The sequence below is a fragment of the Cyprinodon tularosa genome, unplaced genomic scaffold (genome assembly GCF_016077235.1).
Source record: "Cyprinodon tularosa strain WSP-4 unplaced genomic scaffold, ASM1607723v1 ctg168, whole genome shotgun sequence".
NCBI classification, from domain to species: Eukaryota; Metazoa; Chordata; class Actinopteri; order Cyprinodontiformes; family Cyprinodontidae; genus Cyprinodon; species Cyprinodon tularosa.
In genome coordinates this window covers 747326-766047 of record NW_024038513.1, presented here as the reverse complement: position 1 = coordinate 766047, position 18722 = coordinate 747326, and the positions used below count along the sequence as shown (strand labels likewise).

Sequence of the window (18722 nt, the reverse complement as noted above, 5' to 3'; positions counted from 1 at the left end):
TTTCTTCTTCCTGCTGTGGTTCCTGCCCTGCTTCCTGCTGTGGTTCCTGCCCTGCTTCCTGCTGTGGTTCCTGCTCTGCTTCCTGCTGTGGTTCCTGCCCTGCTTTCTGCTGTGGTTCCTGCCCTGCTTCCTGCTGTGGTTCCTGCCCTGCTTCCTGTTGTGGTTCCTGCTCTGCTTCCTCCTGTGGTTCCTGCCCTGCTTCCTGCTGTGGTTCCTGCTCTGCTTCCTGCTGTGGTTCCTGCTCTGCTTCCTGTTGTGGTTCCTGCCCTGCTTCCTGCTGTGTTTACATGCTCTCTGGGTGCCTCACCTCAAACTTCCTGGTCTGCTGTAAATCCAATCCAGGACCAGGGCTCTGTGGATCCTCTTGAACCAACCGAGCTCCAGGAAAGCATCTCCGCTGCCAACCAGGAAGCTCAGAGAGCCACGAACGGTAAGTTCTTCCTTCGGCTGGACTCCTCAGGTTCTGTTCTGGCTGAGAAAACCAAACTTTTTTTTTGTCTGTGCGTCTCAGTGCTCATGGCGGTGCAGAGCGTCAACGAGTCGCTGCGTGGAGACGACCCCAGACGCACCGTGAGCTGCCTGATGAACTCTGACCTGCAGCTGCCTGAGGTGTTCCCGTCGGCTGCGACGCTTTACCACCGTGAGCTGCAGCTGCTGCAGAGCCGGACTGCTGAGGTAAACACACCTGAAACCAGCAGGTAACCGTATGCAAAGGCCTCTGTTGCATCTTTAGTCAGTTTTACAACTGTTGGTAAAGTGGATGTAGACAGATAATTAACATAAAACTAACCCTTTATAGGGAGCTCAGTGAAAAACTTTGAAAGTCAAAATTTCAAGCAAATAGTGAAATCCAGGAAAAGATCTTATTACCTTTTAACATAAAAAAAATATGGATATTTTGATTGCAAAAATTAATCTCAATGTAAAAACAAGAAACGCCAATGAATAAATTAAGAAAAATAACAAAAGTGCTTCTATAAGAAACTCATGAGAAACACTCTGAGAGTGAAAGAAACTTTTTTTTTTTCTTTTTTCCTTCGGTACAACATAACCTTAGAGGCATTACTGCTGATACTGGCACTTATATTTAGGTTTATAAACTAAAAAATGTAATTGTTAACTAGACTTATTAACTTTTTAACTTTAATTTTTAACTTTTCAATTAGTTTTTCTACCTTTTTTTTCTTGAATTGGTAATTTTTTTTTTTCCAACTTAATTTCCAGTAGGTAAATATATCATGCGATGGCTCATCTAATAGAATTACAGTACGCGGTAGTCTGAGCAGCGGTAAAGGAGGCCATCAACATGGCGGCCACGCAATGTAATTACGTCATGACGCTTCATTTCTCTCCATATTTTGCGGCGTCGCTTTCTGCTCATCCATCACCTCCGAACCGCCTCTCGTTCACGCAGGTGTGTTTCCTGTTTTCTCCTCTAGGGGGAGCTATATCAGGAAGAGCTTTTCGTTGCTGTGGAGATGTTGTCAGCCGTTGCTCTGATCAATCAGCGTCTGGAGGCGGGACATGTGCAGAAGTTCGGCTCCTCGTTGGTCAGTCCCTCTGCAGGACTCTGTGATGTAGACCCCGCCCTCATGGACAGGTGTGAGGTGTTTGTCGCTACCTGTCCCTGAACTCTGCCTGATGACGAGATGACGACGATGTGGTCTCTCTCGATCAGGTACTTTGAGCTCCTGTTGGACATGAAGCAGCAGCTCGGCCGAGGACTGCTGACCTGGAATCAGCTGCAGGAAGGAATCAACCGGGTGAACGGCTCAGCCCAGAATGAACACCAGCGTACGAACAACACAACTACACACCAACAAACACGCTAACGCAGACGCATCACGTTACCTGTGCCTACCTGTGTGACAGAGCTCCTGGCGGTCGGCCTGATAAATGAGGCTGTGATGAGGGGAGACGTCCAGCAGCTGTCGTCTGCTCTGATGCTGCCGTCCTGTGGTCTGGAGGAGGTCCTGCCTGCCAACGCCTGCAGGTACCTGACCCTGCTGACCCGATCCAGACAGCAGAAAGTCCAGGTATCAACCCGCTCTGATCAAAACGTCTTCCTCAGTAACGTTACAAAAAAAACAGATCTAAAATCTTTGCTGCCTTGCTTCTGCAGATGAGCAGAGACTTGGGAGCTGAGCTGTGGTTGGCTGATATCCAGGAAGAGGTGAAGCTGGCCAATCAGCAGAGCCAGAAAGCCCTAAAGTGTAAGTCCATTCAGAAAGATGACCGACCGTCTGATCTTACGTGTTGTCGTCTGTATGTGGCGTCTGTTTTCAGTCGACTGACCCGGTTTGCTGTCCCCGCAGTGTGCCTGGCGGTGGCGGCGGTGAACCAGGCGGTGAAGGAGAACCGGGCCAAGCAGACTCTACGTGTTCTGTCATTGCCAGAACTGGAGCTGCGAGGAGTTTTATCAGACTGCGCCGCCGATTACCAGCGAGAACTCAGCGCGCTGATCACAGACAGGGCACGCTCAGGTAACGGCCACAAGGAGGCGCTGTGATCCTGCAGGACTGAGGCGATCCATAGATGATCTTACTGTGTGCGTGTTCAGGTAACGATCGGAGTCCATGGGTTCGAGTCCAGCTGGCGGACGGATCATTTTATTACTTCCACCTGAACACTCTGGAGGGAAGCTGGGAGAAACCGAACGGATTCAAACATCACGGACTGTTTATCGGCCCGCAGGAGATCCAGGTGGGAGTCCAGAGCTAATGTAGGGCCCTATAAAATCCGTTTTATTTTTTCCCAATTTCCGTTTTATTTTTTCCCAAATTCTGTTTTTTCCTTTTTAATTTTTGAAAATTCAGTTTTTTCCGTTTTATGTATGTATTTTTGTGCTTCCAATCAATGGAATTTTGACAAAACTTGCAAAACAATAGTTGACCCGACACGTAAAAGTCACGAGGGAACTGCTCGGCTCTGTACTCGGGGCTTAGGGTCGTGTTTCTCAACCTTTTCGCCGAAAGCGGAGCTGTGGAGAGCCGCTTCGCCATTTTTTCAATGTTTTGATGGGGGAGGGTGAGCGGAAATGACGGAGCGGGACAGAGTGTGTCGCCCAGATTTGCGTCCCCCGGTGTGCATTTCCCCCCGACGTACGTTCTTCTCCCACACAAAAACAAAATTGCATTTCAAATGTATAAATTCCGCATTTACACTAGATTCCGCGTTAATTTGCCAATTCCGCGATTCTGTTCGCAATTCCGTGATTGCGGAAATTATAGGGCCCTAGCTAATGTCCTGCAACAACCGCAGTCTGTCCACGGCTCAGTGTTAAGAGAAAACTAGACTCTGGTGATGATTTGTTAGGGTATTGAGCAAATCATGTTGTCGCCCTCTGCAGGCAGTAGTGAGCAGCGTTTCTACTTCCTACAGTCGTAAAGTCCGTTGGCAGAGCAGTGGGGCCCTGATTGTTCGTCTGCAGGCTCACTGTCGGGGCTTCCTGGTCAGACAGCAGCTGGAGGTTCGACGGCGGTACTTGATCAGTCAGACTCCTGCTGTAGTCACCATCCAGGTGAGTGCTGATGGTTCCGGAAGTTACTTGGCTGCTCCTATGTCACCACCGCACCGCCACCACCTCTCTGTGTCCTTCAGGCTCATTGGAGGAGGTTCATCCAGCAGAGGGCGTACAGGCGGCGCCTGAAGTACCTCTACAGCAACTGGAGGTCTGTTGTGAAGGTAAACAATGTTTTTCTCTCTTTTTTTTACTTCAATCACAGCAGACTTTCAGTAAACAGATTATTTACAAATGTGTGTGGAGAGTTGTGTGTCTGTATCTAGATTTGTGTTTGCACAGTTTTGGATTTTGTCTGTCTGTACAATTATCTGCAAAATGTGTAAAATAACTTGTGTGTAATTGATTTACAAATGTGTAAAAAAAAAAAAAATCCACAAATCTGTTTTCAGATCTACAAATATGTGTTAAGATTTGGAAACGTGTATCAAGATCTACAAATGTGTAAATCGGTCTGTAAAAACACATAGTCACTTAAGTCTGAAGCACATTCGCTTCAACAGCCAGAAATATAGACAAATCATTGGTGAGAAGTCGAGCGGTTTCTCGGTCGGCTCTCTTTACGCGTGATTTTTGCTGCACTTCTGCCATGTGAGATCTGCAAATGCGTAGAGAGGATTCGTATGTGTAATATCTTGATTTACTGCCCTGAGCGCAGGCTCATGGCGACGTTTATCATAGAATCTGCTTCTTCTGACCATCTGTAATTACTTCTTAAATCTGAAAGAAAAAGTTTTAACTTTGAAAAACCAAACTTTGAATATCCATTATTGTTTGTATTTTTAGTTTTTTTTTGTTTTTACGGCACTAGTGGCTCGTTTTTATTGACAGTAAGCTAACAGGAAAGGGGGTATGAGATAGAGGGAGAGACAGGCCAGATTTGAACCTGGGTCGCCCGCGTCCAGGACTAAATGTCAATTTATGCTTCTGACACATAGCCTCTAGGGGTGTAAATCACACCCATCATGGCGATTCGATTCAGTATCGATTTCCTGGCCCAACGATTCGATTATATTCGATACTCAAGAATACACCACGATACGATTCGATTTATTGGTTCATATTTTTTTTATTTTTTTTAACCCCTTACAGGCTAGACAATGTTTCAAATTTGAAATAAATCAATGAAAGCTGTAATATCGTTATGCATTTTTTTTTTTTTAGAAACAACAGCAAATAACAGAAGTAGAAAAGTTTTACTCCACCTATTACTATTAAAACCTCATTCACTGAAAATAATAATTCCCCTGCGTTATAGATTCTGAAAGGCTTTGCATCAAAAAATACTGCACATAATCAGTGAAATGAGTGCAATTCAATACCTCGGCTCCAGACGTCCCGCCCCCTCCACAGACGCTCCGCTGTAGCTGACCGCAAACAGTGCCGCAGACAGGAGGCCGGCTTGTTTTGTTTTTATGACCGAAATGCGGAAAACAACTCGTGAAGTTTGACCCGCTAGAAGAGTGAGGTGCACGAGAACGCTGGGACCCTTTTTCCACCTGGATCTCCGCTCTTTTAGGCCCTCATGTCCCTCCGTCGTCGGACTAAACTCGCCCCCACTTCCTCGCCGCCTCGGCCGTATCTAGACCCACAGCGTGTAGCGCAGACCACGCTTCAATATTGAGCATAAATCAAAAATGTCTGCATCAAGCTCACTGCAACACACTGCTGTAAGAGTATAACCAGGAAGCGCGGTAGGAGTGCAAAATAGGTTTAGCGCCACCGCAGCACGGGAGGGAGAATTACGCCCAGGAGCAAATGTATAAAAATAGACCGGAGGAAAAAAAAAACATGAATCGATTCTCTTGCGGACGTATCGATGCATCAGATCGTCGGCTGTTGGATCGATGCATCGATACAAAACAATTATTTACACCCCTAATAGCCTCTGCAACCGTCAAATCTGTCTCTGTGCGCAACCACGCCCCCCCACGCAGAGGTTCTGCAACCATTGTCACGCGCCCCAAAAAAATCCAGACTACGTGTCGGGTGGTTGCAAACCGACGCAGACCTCAAGTGGAAGTGCGCAGACAAAAAGCAGCTGTGATTGGTCCTTGGTAAGCCCTTGCAGCTGTCTGTGTGGTCGTCCTTCTCGATTCGGTGCCGGGGAGCGCCATTTTAAAAAAACCAAGGAACAACAACAATGGACAACAACGACGAAAGGTTAATTGGTCTTTTTGCCAACTCGATTAACGTAACCTGTTCCTCTTTGATGTCTAGCAACTCTAGATCCATCTCCGTGACCATGATATCACCAAAGCACGCCTACATTTTGAATATCCTGAATACTTTAAATTACTTTAAATCTTGCTACTAGATAACATAAATGAGGTACATAGTCAGAGGCTGGGATGGAGAGAGGGATTCATGGAGGGTTTCCTGTTGCTGAAGGAACTTGAAGGTAAGGGAAGCCATCTGTGTTAAGAAAGAAAAAACAACCTTAAACAGAGGAGGTGAACTCAAAGTTCAGCTTTGAAAAACCTACAGTTGAGCGATTGAGTTGATTCCTTCCCGCTATCTTTCCAACCTCGACCCCATTACAGGAGACCAGAGCACCTCGTCTCTTCATCCAGGCCAACAATTCCCTTTAACGAAAGTTTATTTCTTTTGCATGAAATAAACTTTGATGAACTATTTATTTCAAAATAAAATCAATTGATTTTTTTTTTTTTCATTTCAAACATTTTAAGGAAATGTTCTAATAACGATTGTCATTTCAAAACCTGGCTACACACGCTCTTCCTGGATGAGGTTGCGGTGACAATTTTTGCTCGCATTTTGTTGTTGACCAAATGAAGCTACCATGATGAGAAAAAGCAGAACGAAACTAAAGTGATGTGTTGCATTAACAAATACTGCAGAATTTGAGAGTAGAGATAGAATGGTGCAGAATGAGGAAAAGTGGTCCCCATGTCTTCCAGCAGCCGAAACTTACGAGAGCATAAATATAGAAAAAGGGTCGGATGACCTGACTATTTTTGGTGGAGTAGAGAAAGGTTTTTGCAGACTCCATATTTGAATCCTGTTTGACCGATCTAATCAAGGAGAAAACCAATCTCTCCTTTTTGTCCCCTTTAGATCCAGTCGTTTGTCAAGATGTGGCTCGTCAGGAGAAGATATTTGTCACGGCTGAGATTCTTCAAACAGAACGTAATTTTTTTAATTTATTTATTATCAGCTGGAATTCTGATCCAAAACCGGTTTGAAGGACTTACCTTAATGTTAAATAATCTTTTATCGTCCAATTAGAGAGTTGTCTCCATGGTGACATTTTGTGATCCCTGATCTTTGATAGGTGGATGCTGTGATAAAGATCCAGGCCTTCTTTAGAGCCAACAGAGCCCGACATGAGTACCGCATGTTAGGTGAGCTCACAGTGCTGCACCTGATTGGCCAAACTAAGTGTCACACATGTCCCCTTAATAAGCTCGTCCCCTTAAACTCTCTCAGTGCATTCGGACACGCCCCCCCTGTCTGTGGTCAGGAAGTTCCTTCATTTGCTCGATCTGGGAGATGCTGACATCAGAGAGGAGGCGGAGCTTCTGCGTCTGCGAGAGGAAGTGGTGAGAGGCATCCGCTTCAACCGGCAGCTGGAGACCGACTTGGACCTGATGGACCTGAAGATCGGGCTTCTGGTCCGAAACAGAGCCACGCTGCAGGTTAGAGTCTTACCCTGGCATTAGCATCCATCCAGACAGAACCGCTCCGTCCCAAACCATCACTATATACTGAAACCAGAGCAGGACTAGGCAACCCCACCTAAAGCTGGAAGGAGATATAATCAATTTTAAACAGTTTCCGAAGACCCAGCAGAATCTTACCAAGTTCTTATCTGTGTCTCCAAACAGGAAGTTGTGTCCCACTGCAAGAAACTGACCAAGAAGAACAAGGAGCTGCTGTCGGACATGATGGACGTAGAGAGAAGCAAAGGACTGAAAGCCCTGAGCCGAGACAGGAGGATGAGACTGGAAGCCTACCAACACCTCTTCTACCTTCTGCAGGTGAGGCACACGTCATGCCTTTACCTGCCGCAGGCCATGTTGTACGGAGTTGTAACGAACTTTCTCCATGTTCCAGACACAGCCTCTCTACCTGGCTCAGGTGATCTTCCTGATGCCTCAGAGTCGCTCCACCGCCTTCATGGAGATGGTGGTGTTCAGCCTGTTCAACTACGGCTCCGATCGCCGTGAAGCCTTCCTGCTGTTGCAGCTGTTTACTGAGGCGCTGAGATATGAGATAAGGTGACTTCCTGTGATGTTGTTTTCTACCTTTCTTAAAACTGGGATGTCACTGGCACCTAAACACATCTATGGGTCTGTGCTCCGGTTAGGCTGAAGGTAGAGCAGCCACAGGACGTCATTACTGGGAATCCCACCGTCATCAAAATGCTGGTGAACTTTTACCGCCACGCTCAGGGTCAGAACTCCCTGCGAGATTCTTTGGGTCCAGCTCTACAAGATGTCCTGCTAGACCAAACCCTCAACATCAGAACGGACCCAGTTGAGGTCTACAAGACCTGGATCAACCAGACTGAGACCCAGACTGGACACAAGAGGTGAGAACGCAGACAGCTGGAAATCTCTGTCCCTTAAGTGAGTGTCTCACATGTCTGTCCCTGCAGCTCTCTACCCTACGAGGTTTCTGCTGAGGACGCCCTGTCCCATCCTGAAGTTCAGCGAAGAATCGACATCGCCATCATCAACCTGAAGAACCTGACAGACCGTGTGCTCAAAGCCATCACCTCCAACCTCAACAAAATTCCGTAGGTCCTCATCTTTCCCTTCTCCCCTGCCGGTATCTGCCGACCCCCTTTAGGTCAGGGTCCTGGTCCCTCTAGATCTTTGTCCATCCAACAACTGCCTTTGGTGTATGTCTTTCTGCTGAATTCCCTCTGTCCCTGTCCCTCCACCGATTTTAACAACTACCTTAAAGCTCCACCCGTCTGCCTACTAGGTCCTCATCTATCCACTGACTCGCCAATTCCTTTTACTTTATGTCCACCCCCCCACCTCCCACCCTGTTCACCAGCTCCTGTAGTTATGGGCCTCTCTGCGGTTTCCTATGGGTCCTCATCTTTTAGCCTTGGTAGCGTGTCTGCAGCGGCCAGGGCTACCGTTAGCTCGCCTGCAGCGGTTAGCCCGTCTGCAGCGGCCAGGGCTAACGTTGGCCCACCTTCAGCGGCCAGGGCTAACGTTAGCCCGCCTGCAGTGGCCAGGCTAACGTTGGCCCACCTGCAGCGGCCAGGGCTAACGTTGGCCTGCCTGCAGCGGTTAGCCCGTCTGCAGCGGCCAGGGCTAACGTTGGCCCGTCTGCAGCAGCCAGGCCTAACGTTGGCCCGTCTGCGGTTACCGAGACACTCCGGCGCTGCAGAAAATTCAGCAAGAAAGCTATCCTTGCGGCGTGCCGGAGCCATCCGCAACAAGCTCTCCCAAATATCCTTATTTGGGCCGTGTTATCGCGTGAAGTTACGTGAACTCAAGTGAAGTTCTGTTCTCGCGAGTTAAATCTCCGGACCTGTTGCCGCACCGCACCGTAGTCAAAAGGGCGATGTGAGAGGGGGTGTGCAGAAGTTGCGGCCTCCGTCGGCTCGGTAACCGCACCGGAGCCAGTGTGAGCAAGGGGTTAGCCCGCCTGCAGCGGTTAGCCCGTCTGCAGCGGCCAGGGCTAACGTTAGCCTGCCTGCAGCGGCCAGGGCTAACATTGGCCTGCCTGCAGCGGTTAGCCCGTCTGCAGCGGCCAGGCCTACCGTTAGCCCGCCTGCAGCGGTTAGCCCGTCTGCAGCGGCCAGGGCTAACGTTAGTCCGCCTGCAGCGGTCAGGGCTAACGTTAGCCCGCCCGCAGCGGCCAGGGCTAACATTAGCCCGCCTGCAGCAGACCTCTCTCTGCATAGCCATGTGTGAAGTACCGCTAGCTCTGATGCAATTTTTTTGTTCTATTTGGGGAAAATGTTCAAATGATTTGTGTTTTTATCTGACTTTGGTGATTATTATTCTGCCAATAAATGAAAAAAGTAAGAATTTATAATTATCTAGAAACTATTAATAACAGAAGGTGAAATGCAGCAGAGTTCACACTTTCCTGTGTTCTTTTACATACTTGGTGAGGACACAAGTCTGTACTCAGGTTCTAGTGAATTAAGAAATGGCCTCAACTTCCATTCAGGGATTAATAAAGTATAATTGAATTTAAACCAACAAAAATCCACCTTTTTCTAATTTGTTTGCTTTGAAAAAGCTTGAGTGAGCTGCAAGCACCTTAGGTCCTCCCTTACCCCCATCCTCTGTCTCTCACATGTCTATTTCTTCCTTCGCCTTCGTACCCTGGTTTACATCCTGGTTCTGTTTTTGTTCTGTTGCTGGTGATTGGTTGACGGTTTCAGACTTTTTCTTGATGACCTTTGTTGTGTTTTTTGACAGTTATGGTCTTCGTTACACAGCAAAAGTTCTTAGAGACACGTTGAAGACAAAGTTCCCTGCAGCCAATGAAAGCGAGCTTTACAAGGTGAGTCTCTAGTCGCTGCCTTACTGGACTCTTCCCAGTTCCTCCTGGTTCATGATTTTATGTGAGCAGAAAGGTAAATAAGTTTCTATCCAGCATGTGGTGCTGCTAACCTCTGAGACAGATCTCTAGTTCTACATTAAGTCCTTTTTGTCATGGTTCTGTGATACTGGAAGTTTGGACCCAAACTTTCCATGAAGGAACTGAACCTCTAACTGGGTTGCTCCCTGCAGATTGTCAGCAACTTGGTGTACTACCGCTACATGAACCCGGCCATCGTGGCTCCGGACGGGTTCGACGTGCTGGATCGGTCAGTGGGATCCACTCTGCAGCCTGAGCAGCGCCACATCCTGGGATCCATCGCTCGCATGTTGCAGCACGCCGCTGCCAACAAACACTTTCATGGAGACGGATACCACGTCCGAACCCTGAACCAGTACATCACCCAGACCCACAGCAAGTTCAGGTGCAGATCATTTAATGACATGAGATGAAAGATCCTGTTGGGAGCGGTTGGAGTGTAGAAGTCAGGGGGGGTTCCGCTGATTCTGCCTCCTGTTCTGTCCGACAGGACGTTCCTGCGCAGCGTCTGCGACGTTCCAGAACCGGAGGAGCGGTTCAGCATGGACGAATACTCCGAGCTGCTGATTGTCAACAGGCCTGTGATCTACATCTCTGTCAGCGAGCTGCTAAACACTCACAAGGTGAGGAGGAACCTTTCAGAACCAAGACCAGGATGGCTGGTTCTCCTAACCACACCTGTCTGGGTAAATCCACAATGTTCTATTTGCCATGCAGATGGCGTCCAGGTGCTTTCTGCTTCTGTTCCAACTGACCCATATTTATGCTGCGTGCTCCCGTTCTCCCCGAGTCCACACTTCCCTGTGTTCTTCTCAAGAACACACTTGGCGAGAACACGAGTCACGTTGTAGTGAATTGAGAAACGGCCTCTGTCTCTGCAGCTGCTGTTGGAGCACCAGGAGGTTTTGTGTCAGGACCCGTTGGACCCCCTGAGGCTCATCCTGAATGATCTGGGCCCGGTCCCCACGCTTCAGGAGCTCATGGGTACGGCAGCCCACGCTTCTCCGATTCTTCTAAACCCGGTTATGTCGATGCCGGGTCAGCTCCAGGATCCCATTAGTGTTGGATTTTTTTTTTTCTTATTATTCAGGGGAGACGGCGGCTGATCCAGGGGCGGAGTCCAGTAAGACGGAGGTTTCTCTGACTCTCACCAACAAGTTTGACATCTTTAACGACTCTGAGGACAAACCTGACGCCCGTGGCCTGCTGCTTAGGTAGCGCCGCCTGGCCTGTGCAGGAAGCTCGGTGCGGTGGCTTCCTCTGATTACCTTAATCGTTACTGTGTTGCTTTCAGCACCAAACAGCTGATCATCGACGTCATCAGGACTCAGTCAGGAGACTCCCTGAGGGATCTGCTGAGAGGAAAAACCTCACCTGACCAGGTAACAAACACCTGCAGATCTGTTATTTTTACCCCAACAGCCCAGATACGGAGCTTAGCCCCGATTTCCTCCAAACAGGAAGTGTGTCACGATTGGCTGATGCAGCGCCGCGCCCGGCAGGATGCTCAGACGCCTGAGAAGATGAAGAGGAACCAGTCGCTGGTCGCCAACGGCAACCTGAGTCTGGAGGAGAAGAAGAGGAAGATTCTGCGGAGTCTGTGTCGCCTGGAGGCGCTCGGGGTTCTGAGGCCGCCTCGAGCCGAGAACCAGATCCTGCAGATGATAGCCAAGGTAACGGGCTTCATCAGTGATGGTGCCTGTTTCTCAGGTAACAGCCTTAACTCCAGCGGTTCCGTTCGCTCCATCAGGACATCCGGCAGCAGCGCCTGCATCGTCAGCGCCGAGGGGCGGAGCTTCAGAAACTCCGCCAGACGCTCGGCAGTCTGCAGGAGAAGAGCAGCTTCCACAGCGAGCAGGTCGACTTCTACAGACATTACATCACTTCCTGTCTGGACAACTTGACCAACAGGTACGATTGGTTAAAAAAAAAACGATCAACGCTCAGCCACCTGCTCAGCTCTGATTGGTTGGTTGTTTTTTAGTAAATCGGCCAATAAGAAGACAGCAGAAAGCAAAGGGAAAAAGAAGCTTCCTGCTCTGAGCTACAGCGCCGCCCGGCTGCAGGAGAAGGGAGTGCTGCTGGAGATCGAAGACCTGCCGAGCACGCAGTGAGCATGCGGGACACGCGTGTAAAACCATGAGCGCGGGGGGGGCATCATATGTTCTAACATGTGACCACTTTCAGGTTCAAGAACGTCGTCTTTGACATCTCACCTGGACCAGAGAAAGGAAGCTTCAGCATCAAGGCCCGATTCCTCGGAGTCCCCATGGAAGAATTCCTGCTCAAATACCAGGTACAGCCAACCCAGAAAGGGGCCCTGACCCCGGACCCTGACCCCGGGCCCTGACCCCTGACCCCAGGCCTGCATGATATCAGTAGCAGTTTCAACCTCCTCTTTACATCAAAACCTTGTAAACCGTTTTATGCTGAAATAAACTAGAACCATTGAATCTTCCTCTTAGCCTCGTGAGACCATCCTGGTCTCGCGAGCTTTCAAGATTTCACTCGCAGATCAGTCCGGAGACTCTCCGTTAAAGAAAAATTGGAGCCGTTCGCCAAACGAACGTCCAATCAGCGTTGGCTTTGAGGCGGGTTGAGGTGTGACGCAACGAGAAGCGCGACAGTTCAGTCTAAAGAACATGGCGGCTTCAGCCGATGAAACTAGCGTTAGCGTGGCTATCGAGCAAGTTTTATCGGAATTACAGAGTATTTCTTCACTGAAAGAAGAGCAAAACACTGCTCTGGAGGCTTTTCTCGGAGGAAAAGATGCTTTTACTCTTCTCCCGACTGGTTTCGGCAAGAGTGGCCTGGCTTGTGGTTGTGTTTTCGTCGTCGCTCTGTTAGTACGTCATATGCTTCGTTGATCTGATTGGTTTATTTGGCCCGTCTATCACCAACATAGGCCAATCAGCTAACCAGTATTTTTGCCCGTTACCAAAATTACTTCAACGGAAGGTTTCCAAATGGATATGCGGAGCAAATCCATCTGGTGGAGTCAGGTTATCTTCCTGAAGCCTGTAACTATAAATCAGGGCTAAATTTTGCAGCTCAGGTCAAAATCCTACCTGGTGTTTTTTTTGTTTTCTCAGGATCTTCTGCAGCTGCAGTACGAGGGCGTGGCCGTGATGAAGATGTTCGATAAGGCAAAGGTCAACGTTAATCTGCTCATCTTCCTCCTGAACAAGAAGTTCTTCAAGAAATGAACAAGGAAACACTCCCGTCTTCACTCCTATCTTTGCCCTCTCCCTCCGGCTCTTCTTTTGTGTTTGTCGATCAAAGTGAACGTCTGTTTTCATTTACGTCTCTCTTGTGATCCTTTTGTCTTTTAAGTGTGCCTCAGTATAACGGAGTGAGGCTTCTGTTTATCTCCTATCTCTGTGGTGTTCTTCATTTGCTGCTGCCTCCTTTCACACTCCATCTAATAAGTTTTAAACAGAATAACTCATCTGTGCATAAACCTATCTTGTTTTATTCACTCCACACTATGCATTATGAACCTTAGTGATGCATCATGCTTCCACTGATCTTTGCACTTTACAATTTTGACCTGGACACCTGAGAACTTGATCAGTGAGCAGTCACCTTCTACACTCCTATCTGTGTTACTAAACATGATGCCAGGATGAGCAGAAAACACAAGTTGGAGCTTTACTTTATATGTCTCATTAGCTTTGTCCTGATTTGTGGGCGGAGCTTAGTTCGGACGGGCAGATTTCATTGTTTTATGAAAACTTGATAGCTGCTTATTTCTGGTTGGTCAACTTTAACATGATGGGACATTTTAATCATCAATAAACATCTTTTTTTCTGTTTTTGTGTCGCAGCACATTTCTGACTGGGAACGTTTAATTAGACCGTTCTTAGAGAACACTCCATCGGAGCGAGAACATCTGGACAGGTGGTTCTGGTCCAGATTTAACTAGTTTGGTTCATGTGGCTTCATCAGAGGTTCTTTCTGTTGCAGTTCTACGCTTTGATGCCCCACTCTAGTTCTGTTGATCTGCATCTACTGCAGGTTCCTCCTGAGAGAACCACAAACAGAACTGGGCTTAGTTCTCATGCTGGTTCTGTTCCAGCTTTGGTTGCAGTAAACACAGGATTGATTGAGATTCTGATCCAGACTCATCTGTACCAATAAAGTGTCATCCTGTTAATTCAGGGCCGGTACCACATGGCAGCGACTCCCCAGATGTTCTGACCAAACTAAAAACCACAACGTGAATTTGCAAAAATGTTCTTTATTTTAATAAACGGATGTGGAAGAATTTTTCTACACGGTGCATCTCCCTTTCTCTTTGGGTTCAATGCGGATCAGAACAGGAACAAAGAACTTGAGCGATTAAACTTCATTGCTCTTTTATTAGCAACATTTCTGTTGTGAACAATCATTGTCCCGCAGCGGCCCCTGCTGCTGTGATACCACAGCTCATATTGCACATATACAATTACAGATTTATAGGTTCTGGTTCCGTTACGCCTTCTTTGGGATTTCTAAGTTTATCTAAACATAGATCCAATGTCAAAGAATAAAGAACGGTTCAGAACTGAGCTGCAGCAAGGTCCACATGGACACCCAGGAGGTCAAAGGTCAAGTCCAGCTGCAGCAGGAGGTCCAAGTCCTGGTCTGTCAGCAGGAGGTCGTATTTAAGTGGTTGTATGGAGTGAACTTTGTTCCATTATTTCTTTTAGCAACAAAAATTTGCATATGGAACTTTAGGGGAAAAAAATGAAATTGAGAAATGACTGATGATAAAAAAAAAAAAGCGTATTTTTTTACATTCCTTTCATTCAGATTTAGTTTTACAAGCTGCATTCTTTTCAAATTGCAGTTTTAGGATCACATTGATCACATATTGAGCATTAAAGGCAAATTTTCATTGGGCTACTGGATCTCAGCAACACAATTGTATTTTTGAGACTGAAGAGAAGCGCATTTAATCTGAAATACAATTTGGGAAAAAAATGCAGTTTGTAAAATATATCAGTAAATAACACCTTATCACTGTGTTGCCATAGCAACAACTGCTTTCCTTATTTGTTGGAGGGAAGACGCCGTCCCATTCTTGTTTATACTCCCCCACCTTCAATCAAGGCCCCTTCCACAGCTTGGAGTGAGACATCACTGGGATTGACACTAGATAGTTAAGGGTTATTGGTTAGGAACAGTTTGGGATTTAGCCTACAAGTCAATGCAATCAGTTGGTTTTCCTTAGAAAACTTTGAACCAATCATTTCGGGAATGCATTTTATTTTATTTTTTAAGTTCCATTCAAAAAATATTCTTTAAATCGAACAATAATGGAATAAAATTCACTCCATAGTCCGGGATCCTCATGTAGGAACGGTCAGGCACAAAGACATAACGTAACCTGTTACGCAGCTGTAGCGTTAGCAGTTAGCCATGGTTCATTTACCATCATTTCAAGATCTTTTACACAATAGGTAAGAAGTTAAACAAGCAGCGGCGCTAACAGGCTGCTTACAGGTGATTCCCTGATTTTGGAATCACACATTTTTGGAGGAACAGTCAGAAATGATGATAGCATGGCAGGCTAACGTTAGCAGAGTTAGCGTGCGCTTGTGGGCTGTTAGGGTTTGATTGATGTGGGGCGCCATTTGTAAAGTTAAGCAGACAAAAATTAGGAGCAATATTTATGGTTATTTAGCATGTTTTAAGAGGAAAAATAAGGGGGTTATTTTTTCACTATGTCATTCATCAATTTATAAAAAATCTTACTTTGCTAATTAGATATTTAGTTTGGACCTAAATATTTAGTTTGCAAATCAAATATTTTGTTTATTAAATAAATATTTAGCTCCAAACTAAGTATTCAGTTTGCAAATTAAATATGTAGCTCCAAACTAAATAGTCAGTTTGCAAATTAGAAATTTGGCTCCAAACTAAATATTTAGTTTGTTAAATATTAGTTTGCTAAATATTTAGCTCCAAACTAAATAGTCAGTTTGCAAATTAAAAATTTAGCTCCAAACTATTCAGTTTGCAATATAAATATTTAGCTCCAAATAAAATACTTATTTAACAAACTAAATATTTAGCTAGCACCAACCAAACTAAATAGTATAAATAGTTTCCCGGGCTTTTACTTTTGTAGTTCACTTCCGCTTTTCTGCAAGGGAATTTGCATATTTGCCTAATATTTAGCTAGCACCAACCAAGCTAAACATTTAGTTTCTTAAATATTTAGCTCCAAATAAAATACTTATTTAACAAACTAATTATTTATAGCTAAATATTTAGCTAGCACCAAGCTAGCTAAACATTTAGTTTCTTAAATAAATATTTAGCTCCAAATAAAATACTCATTTAACAAACTAATTATTTATAGCTAAATATTTAGCTAGCACCAAGCTAGCTAAACATTTAGTTTCTTAAATAAATATTTAGCTCCAAATAAAATACTTATTTAACAAACTAATTATTTATAGCTAAATATTTAGCTAGCTTGGTGTTAGCTAAATATTCATTTTGTTAAATAAGTATTTAGCCCCAAACTAAATATTTAATTTGGAGCTAAATATTTATTTAAAAAACTAAATATTTAATTTGCAAACTAAATATTTGGCTCCAAACTAAATATTTATTTAACAAAGTAAGATTTTTATAAATGAATAAATGGCATTGTGAAAAATGACTTAACCCCCTTATTTTTCTCTTAAAACAAGCTAAATAACCATAAATATTGATCATAATTTTTTGACCGCTTAACTTTACAAACTGCGCCCCATTGAATGAGGCTACACAAAAACAAACTACTTTCACTCTGGATTGTCTGTCAGGTTTCAACTGAAGTCGACCCCAAAAGCACATAAAAAAATGTCTGATTTCCTTCATAAAGTCCTAAAGCTGAGCTACTCTGAAACAGACTACATTCAAATGGTTTCCCTCCATGATGGTTTTCATCAGTTTGAGTTTCAATGATTTAAAACTAAAGCAGATTTATCGGTATCATAGCTAACCTCTAAGAATAAAACTCTCCTCTGACACCAACCCCTGGATTTAACAATCATTGCATCTTATTTTCTTGCTGACTGCCCTACATGAGGCCCTTGGTCTTTCCTCAGAAGGAGGTGAAGGTTTTAGGTCCTGGTCTTTGTCCGTTCCCTGGAGGTCCAGGTCTATCTACTGGAGAACCTCGGTGCAAATTGTGCATCTGTAAACATTAAACAAGTCCTCTCCGTTTCTTTCCAGACCCTTCAGTCTCTGAACAAGGAAGGAGGTCAGAGGAGGAGTAAGGTACTTCCTGTCCTTCATCGAGGAGGAGCCAGAGATTGCAGCAAAGACAGTTCCTCTTAGGAAAAACGTAGTTAAGGATTAAGGTTGTGGCTCCAAAAATCTAGAGGGGATCTCCAGAAATCAAAAGTTCATTTATTTCACTACCAGTAAAACTGATGTGCTGAGCACGATGCCGTGCTAGCGCACAAGCAAGTGGTGTTCTATAGAGCTATCCCATATAGAGTGAAATATTTCAGGGTTTATTGATGTAGATTTTTACCTCAAGAAAGACCAAATTTAGTGTCTCCGAATAAAAATAGGAAATCATATTAATTTATAAGGTTCAGGGAAATAATGTGGTAATAAAAATCCTTATCATTCGGTTCTGATGGGATTCCTCTGAAAATGAATGTTGGGTTTTAATTTGCCGTTGGCCAGAATTTTCTAAATCGACAGAAAAAAAGATGTTTAACTTATCAGTGTGTCGGAAATTAATCTGTAAGATAAAAGTTTTTTTTTAAGTTCAAGTATTGAGATAATTTGATCATATTTTAATTTGCTGAGATGCAGATTAAAACTGATTTGAGATTATTTAGAAATAATTGGTCCAGGGATTATGGGATTGGTTTGTTCCTGCTGTGACCACCAGGTGTCAGTATCAGCCTATCAAAGCTCCACGCTATTTCATCATTCAACAAAAGAAGACTGAAGGTTCAGCAGAGAAAGAGATAATTTCTGTCTGTGCAACTTATCGGGAACCACATCTGGAGGAGGTGACGATGTTAAATGACCGCTGTCTTCATTCTGACTTAGTCTCCTGAATGTCACCGTTGGAGACCCGATAGTCTGATGTCCTGGTTTGACTTGAGTTTTGTCAAAGGAACAGTTTGTTTCTTTTGAAGCGAGGTTCTGTGGGTTTTTCTGTGCCTTTGATACTCTGATCCTCAGGGTCCAGTTTTTTTGTTATTATTATTTTTTTTTATGTTTCAGTGTTCCACCAAACCTGCATCAGATGTTTGAATCCCTCACCACTTCTTGCTCAGTTTCAAGTTCTGCTGAAACGCATCTAAAACATGCAGGCAGAAGTTCGGTACCTTCCCTGCAGCCAAGCTTCTTCTAATTAGGGTCAGGAGATGGTTCTAAAGTCCACTTTAGATAATAGCCGTTTACCATGGATCCTCCACACCATAGAAGGTTGGTCCTAATTGCCAACACAGCAGAAATGATGTGAGGATAGTTCTCCCTAATCTGTCTCAGTTACTTTCTTTGATCCTTTCAGGTCTTGGCCATCACAGCTTTGTGAATCCCTCCAGACGTGAAGCAGATACACAGCCTGAGGGTGAACTTTGACGCCCGTGGGTTCCTGTTGATGCTGATCACCAGTTC

The 18722-nt window shown here is 45.3% G+C and overlaps 1 protein-coding gene across 1 annotated transcript in view; it reads left to right on the top strand.

Moving 5' to 3' along the window:
* The window catches only part of iqgap3 (IQ motif containing GTPase activating protein 3), a 30866-nt gene extending 17169 nt beyond the window's left edge, over window positions 1–13697 (top strand). Inside the window, exons 11-38 of the mRNA XM_038281189.1 lie at window positions 343–430; window positions 512–675; window positions 1440–1600; window positions 1679–1794; window positions 1873–2036; window positions 2123–2213; window positions 2316–2483; window positions 2561–2703; window positions 3350–3520; window positions 3601–3684; window positions 6599–6670; window positions 6816–6885; window positions 6971–7179; window positions 7369–7521; window positions 7598–7761; window positions 7851–8075; window positions 8142–8282; window positions 9937–10021; window positions 10252–10484; window positions 10590–10722; window positions 10981–11083; window positions 11190–11313; window positions 11394–11481; window positions 11560–11772; window positions 11850–12010; window positions 12084–12209; window positions 12287–12395; window positions 13192–13697. Coding sequence (XP_038137117.1) covers window positions 343–430; window positions 512–675; window positions 1440–1600; window positions 1679–1794; window positions 1873–2036; window positions 2123–2213; window positions 2316–2483; window positions 2561–2703; window positions 3350–3520; window positions 3601–3684; window positions 6599–6670; window positions 6816–6885; window positions 6971–7179; window positions 7369–7521; window positions 7598–7761; window positions 7851–8075; window positions 8142–8282; window positions 9937–10021; window positions 10252–10484; window positions 10590–10722; window positions 10981–11083; window positions 11190–11313; window positions 11394–11481; window positions 11560–11772; window positions 11850–12010; window positions 12084–12209; window positions 12287–12395; window positions 13192–13305 — 3873 coding nt within the window. The 3' untranslated portion in view covers window positions 13306–13697. The remainder of the gene's footprint in view (window positions 1–342; window positions 431–511; window positions 676–1439; window positions 1601–1678; window positions 1795–1872; window positions 2037–2122; window positions 2214–2315; window positions 2484–2560; window positions 2704–3349; window positions 3521–3600; window positions 3685–6598; window positions 6671–6815; window positions 6886–6970; window positions 7180–7368; window positions 7522–7597; window positions 7762–7850; window positions 8076–8141; window positions 8283–9936; window positions 10022–10251; window positions 10485–10589; window positions 10723–10980; window positions 11084–11189; window positions 11314–11393; window positions 11482–11559; window positions 11773–11849; window positions 12011–12083; window positions 12210–12286; window positions 12396–13191) is intronic.
* The last annotated feature ends 5025 nt before the right edge of the window (window positions 13698–18722 follow it).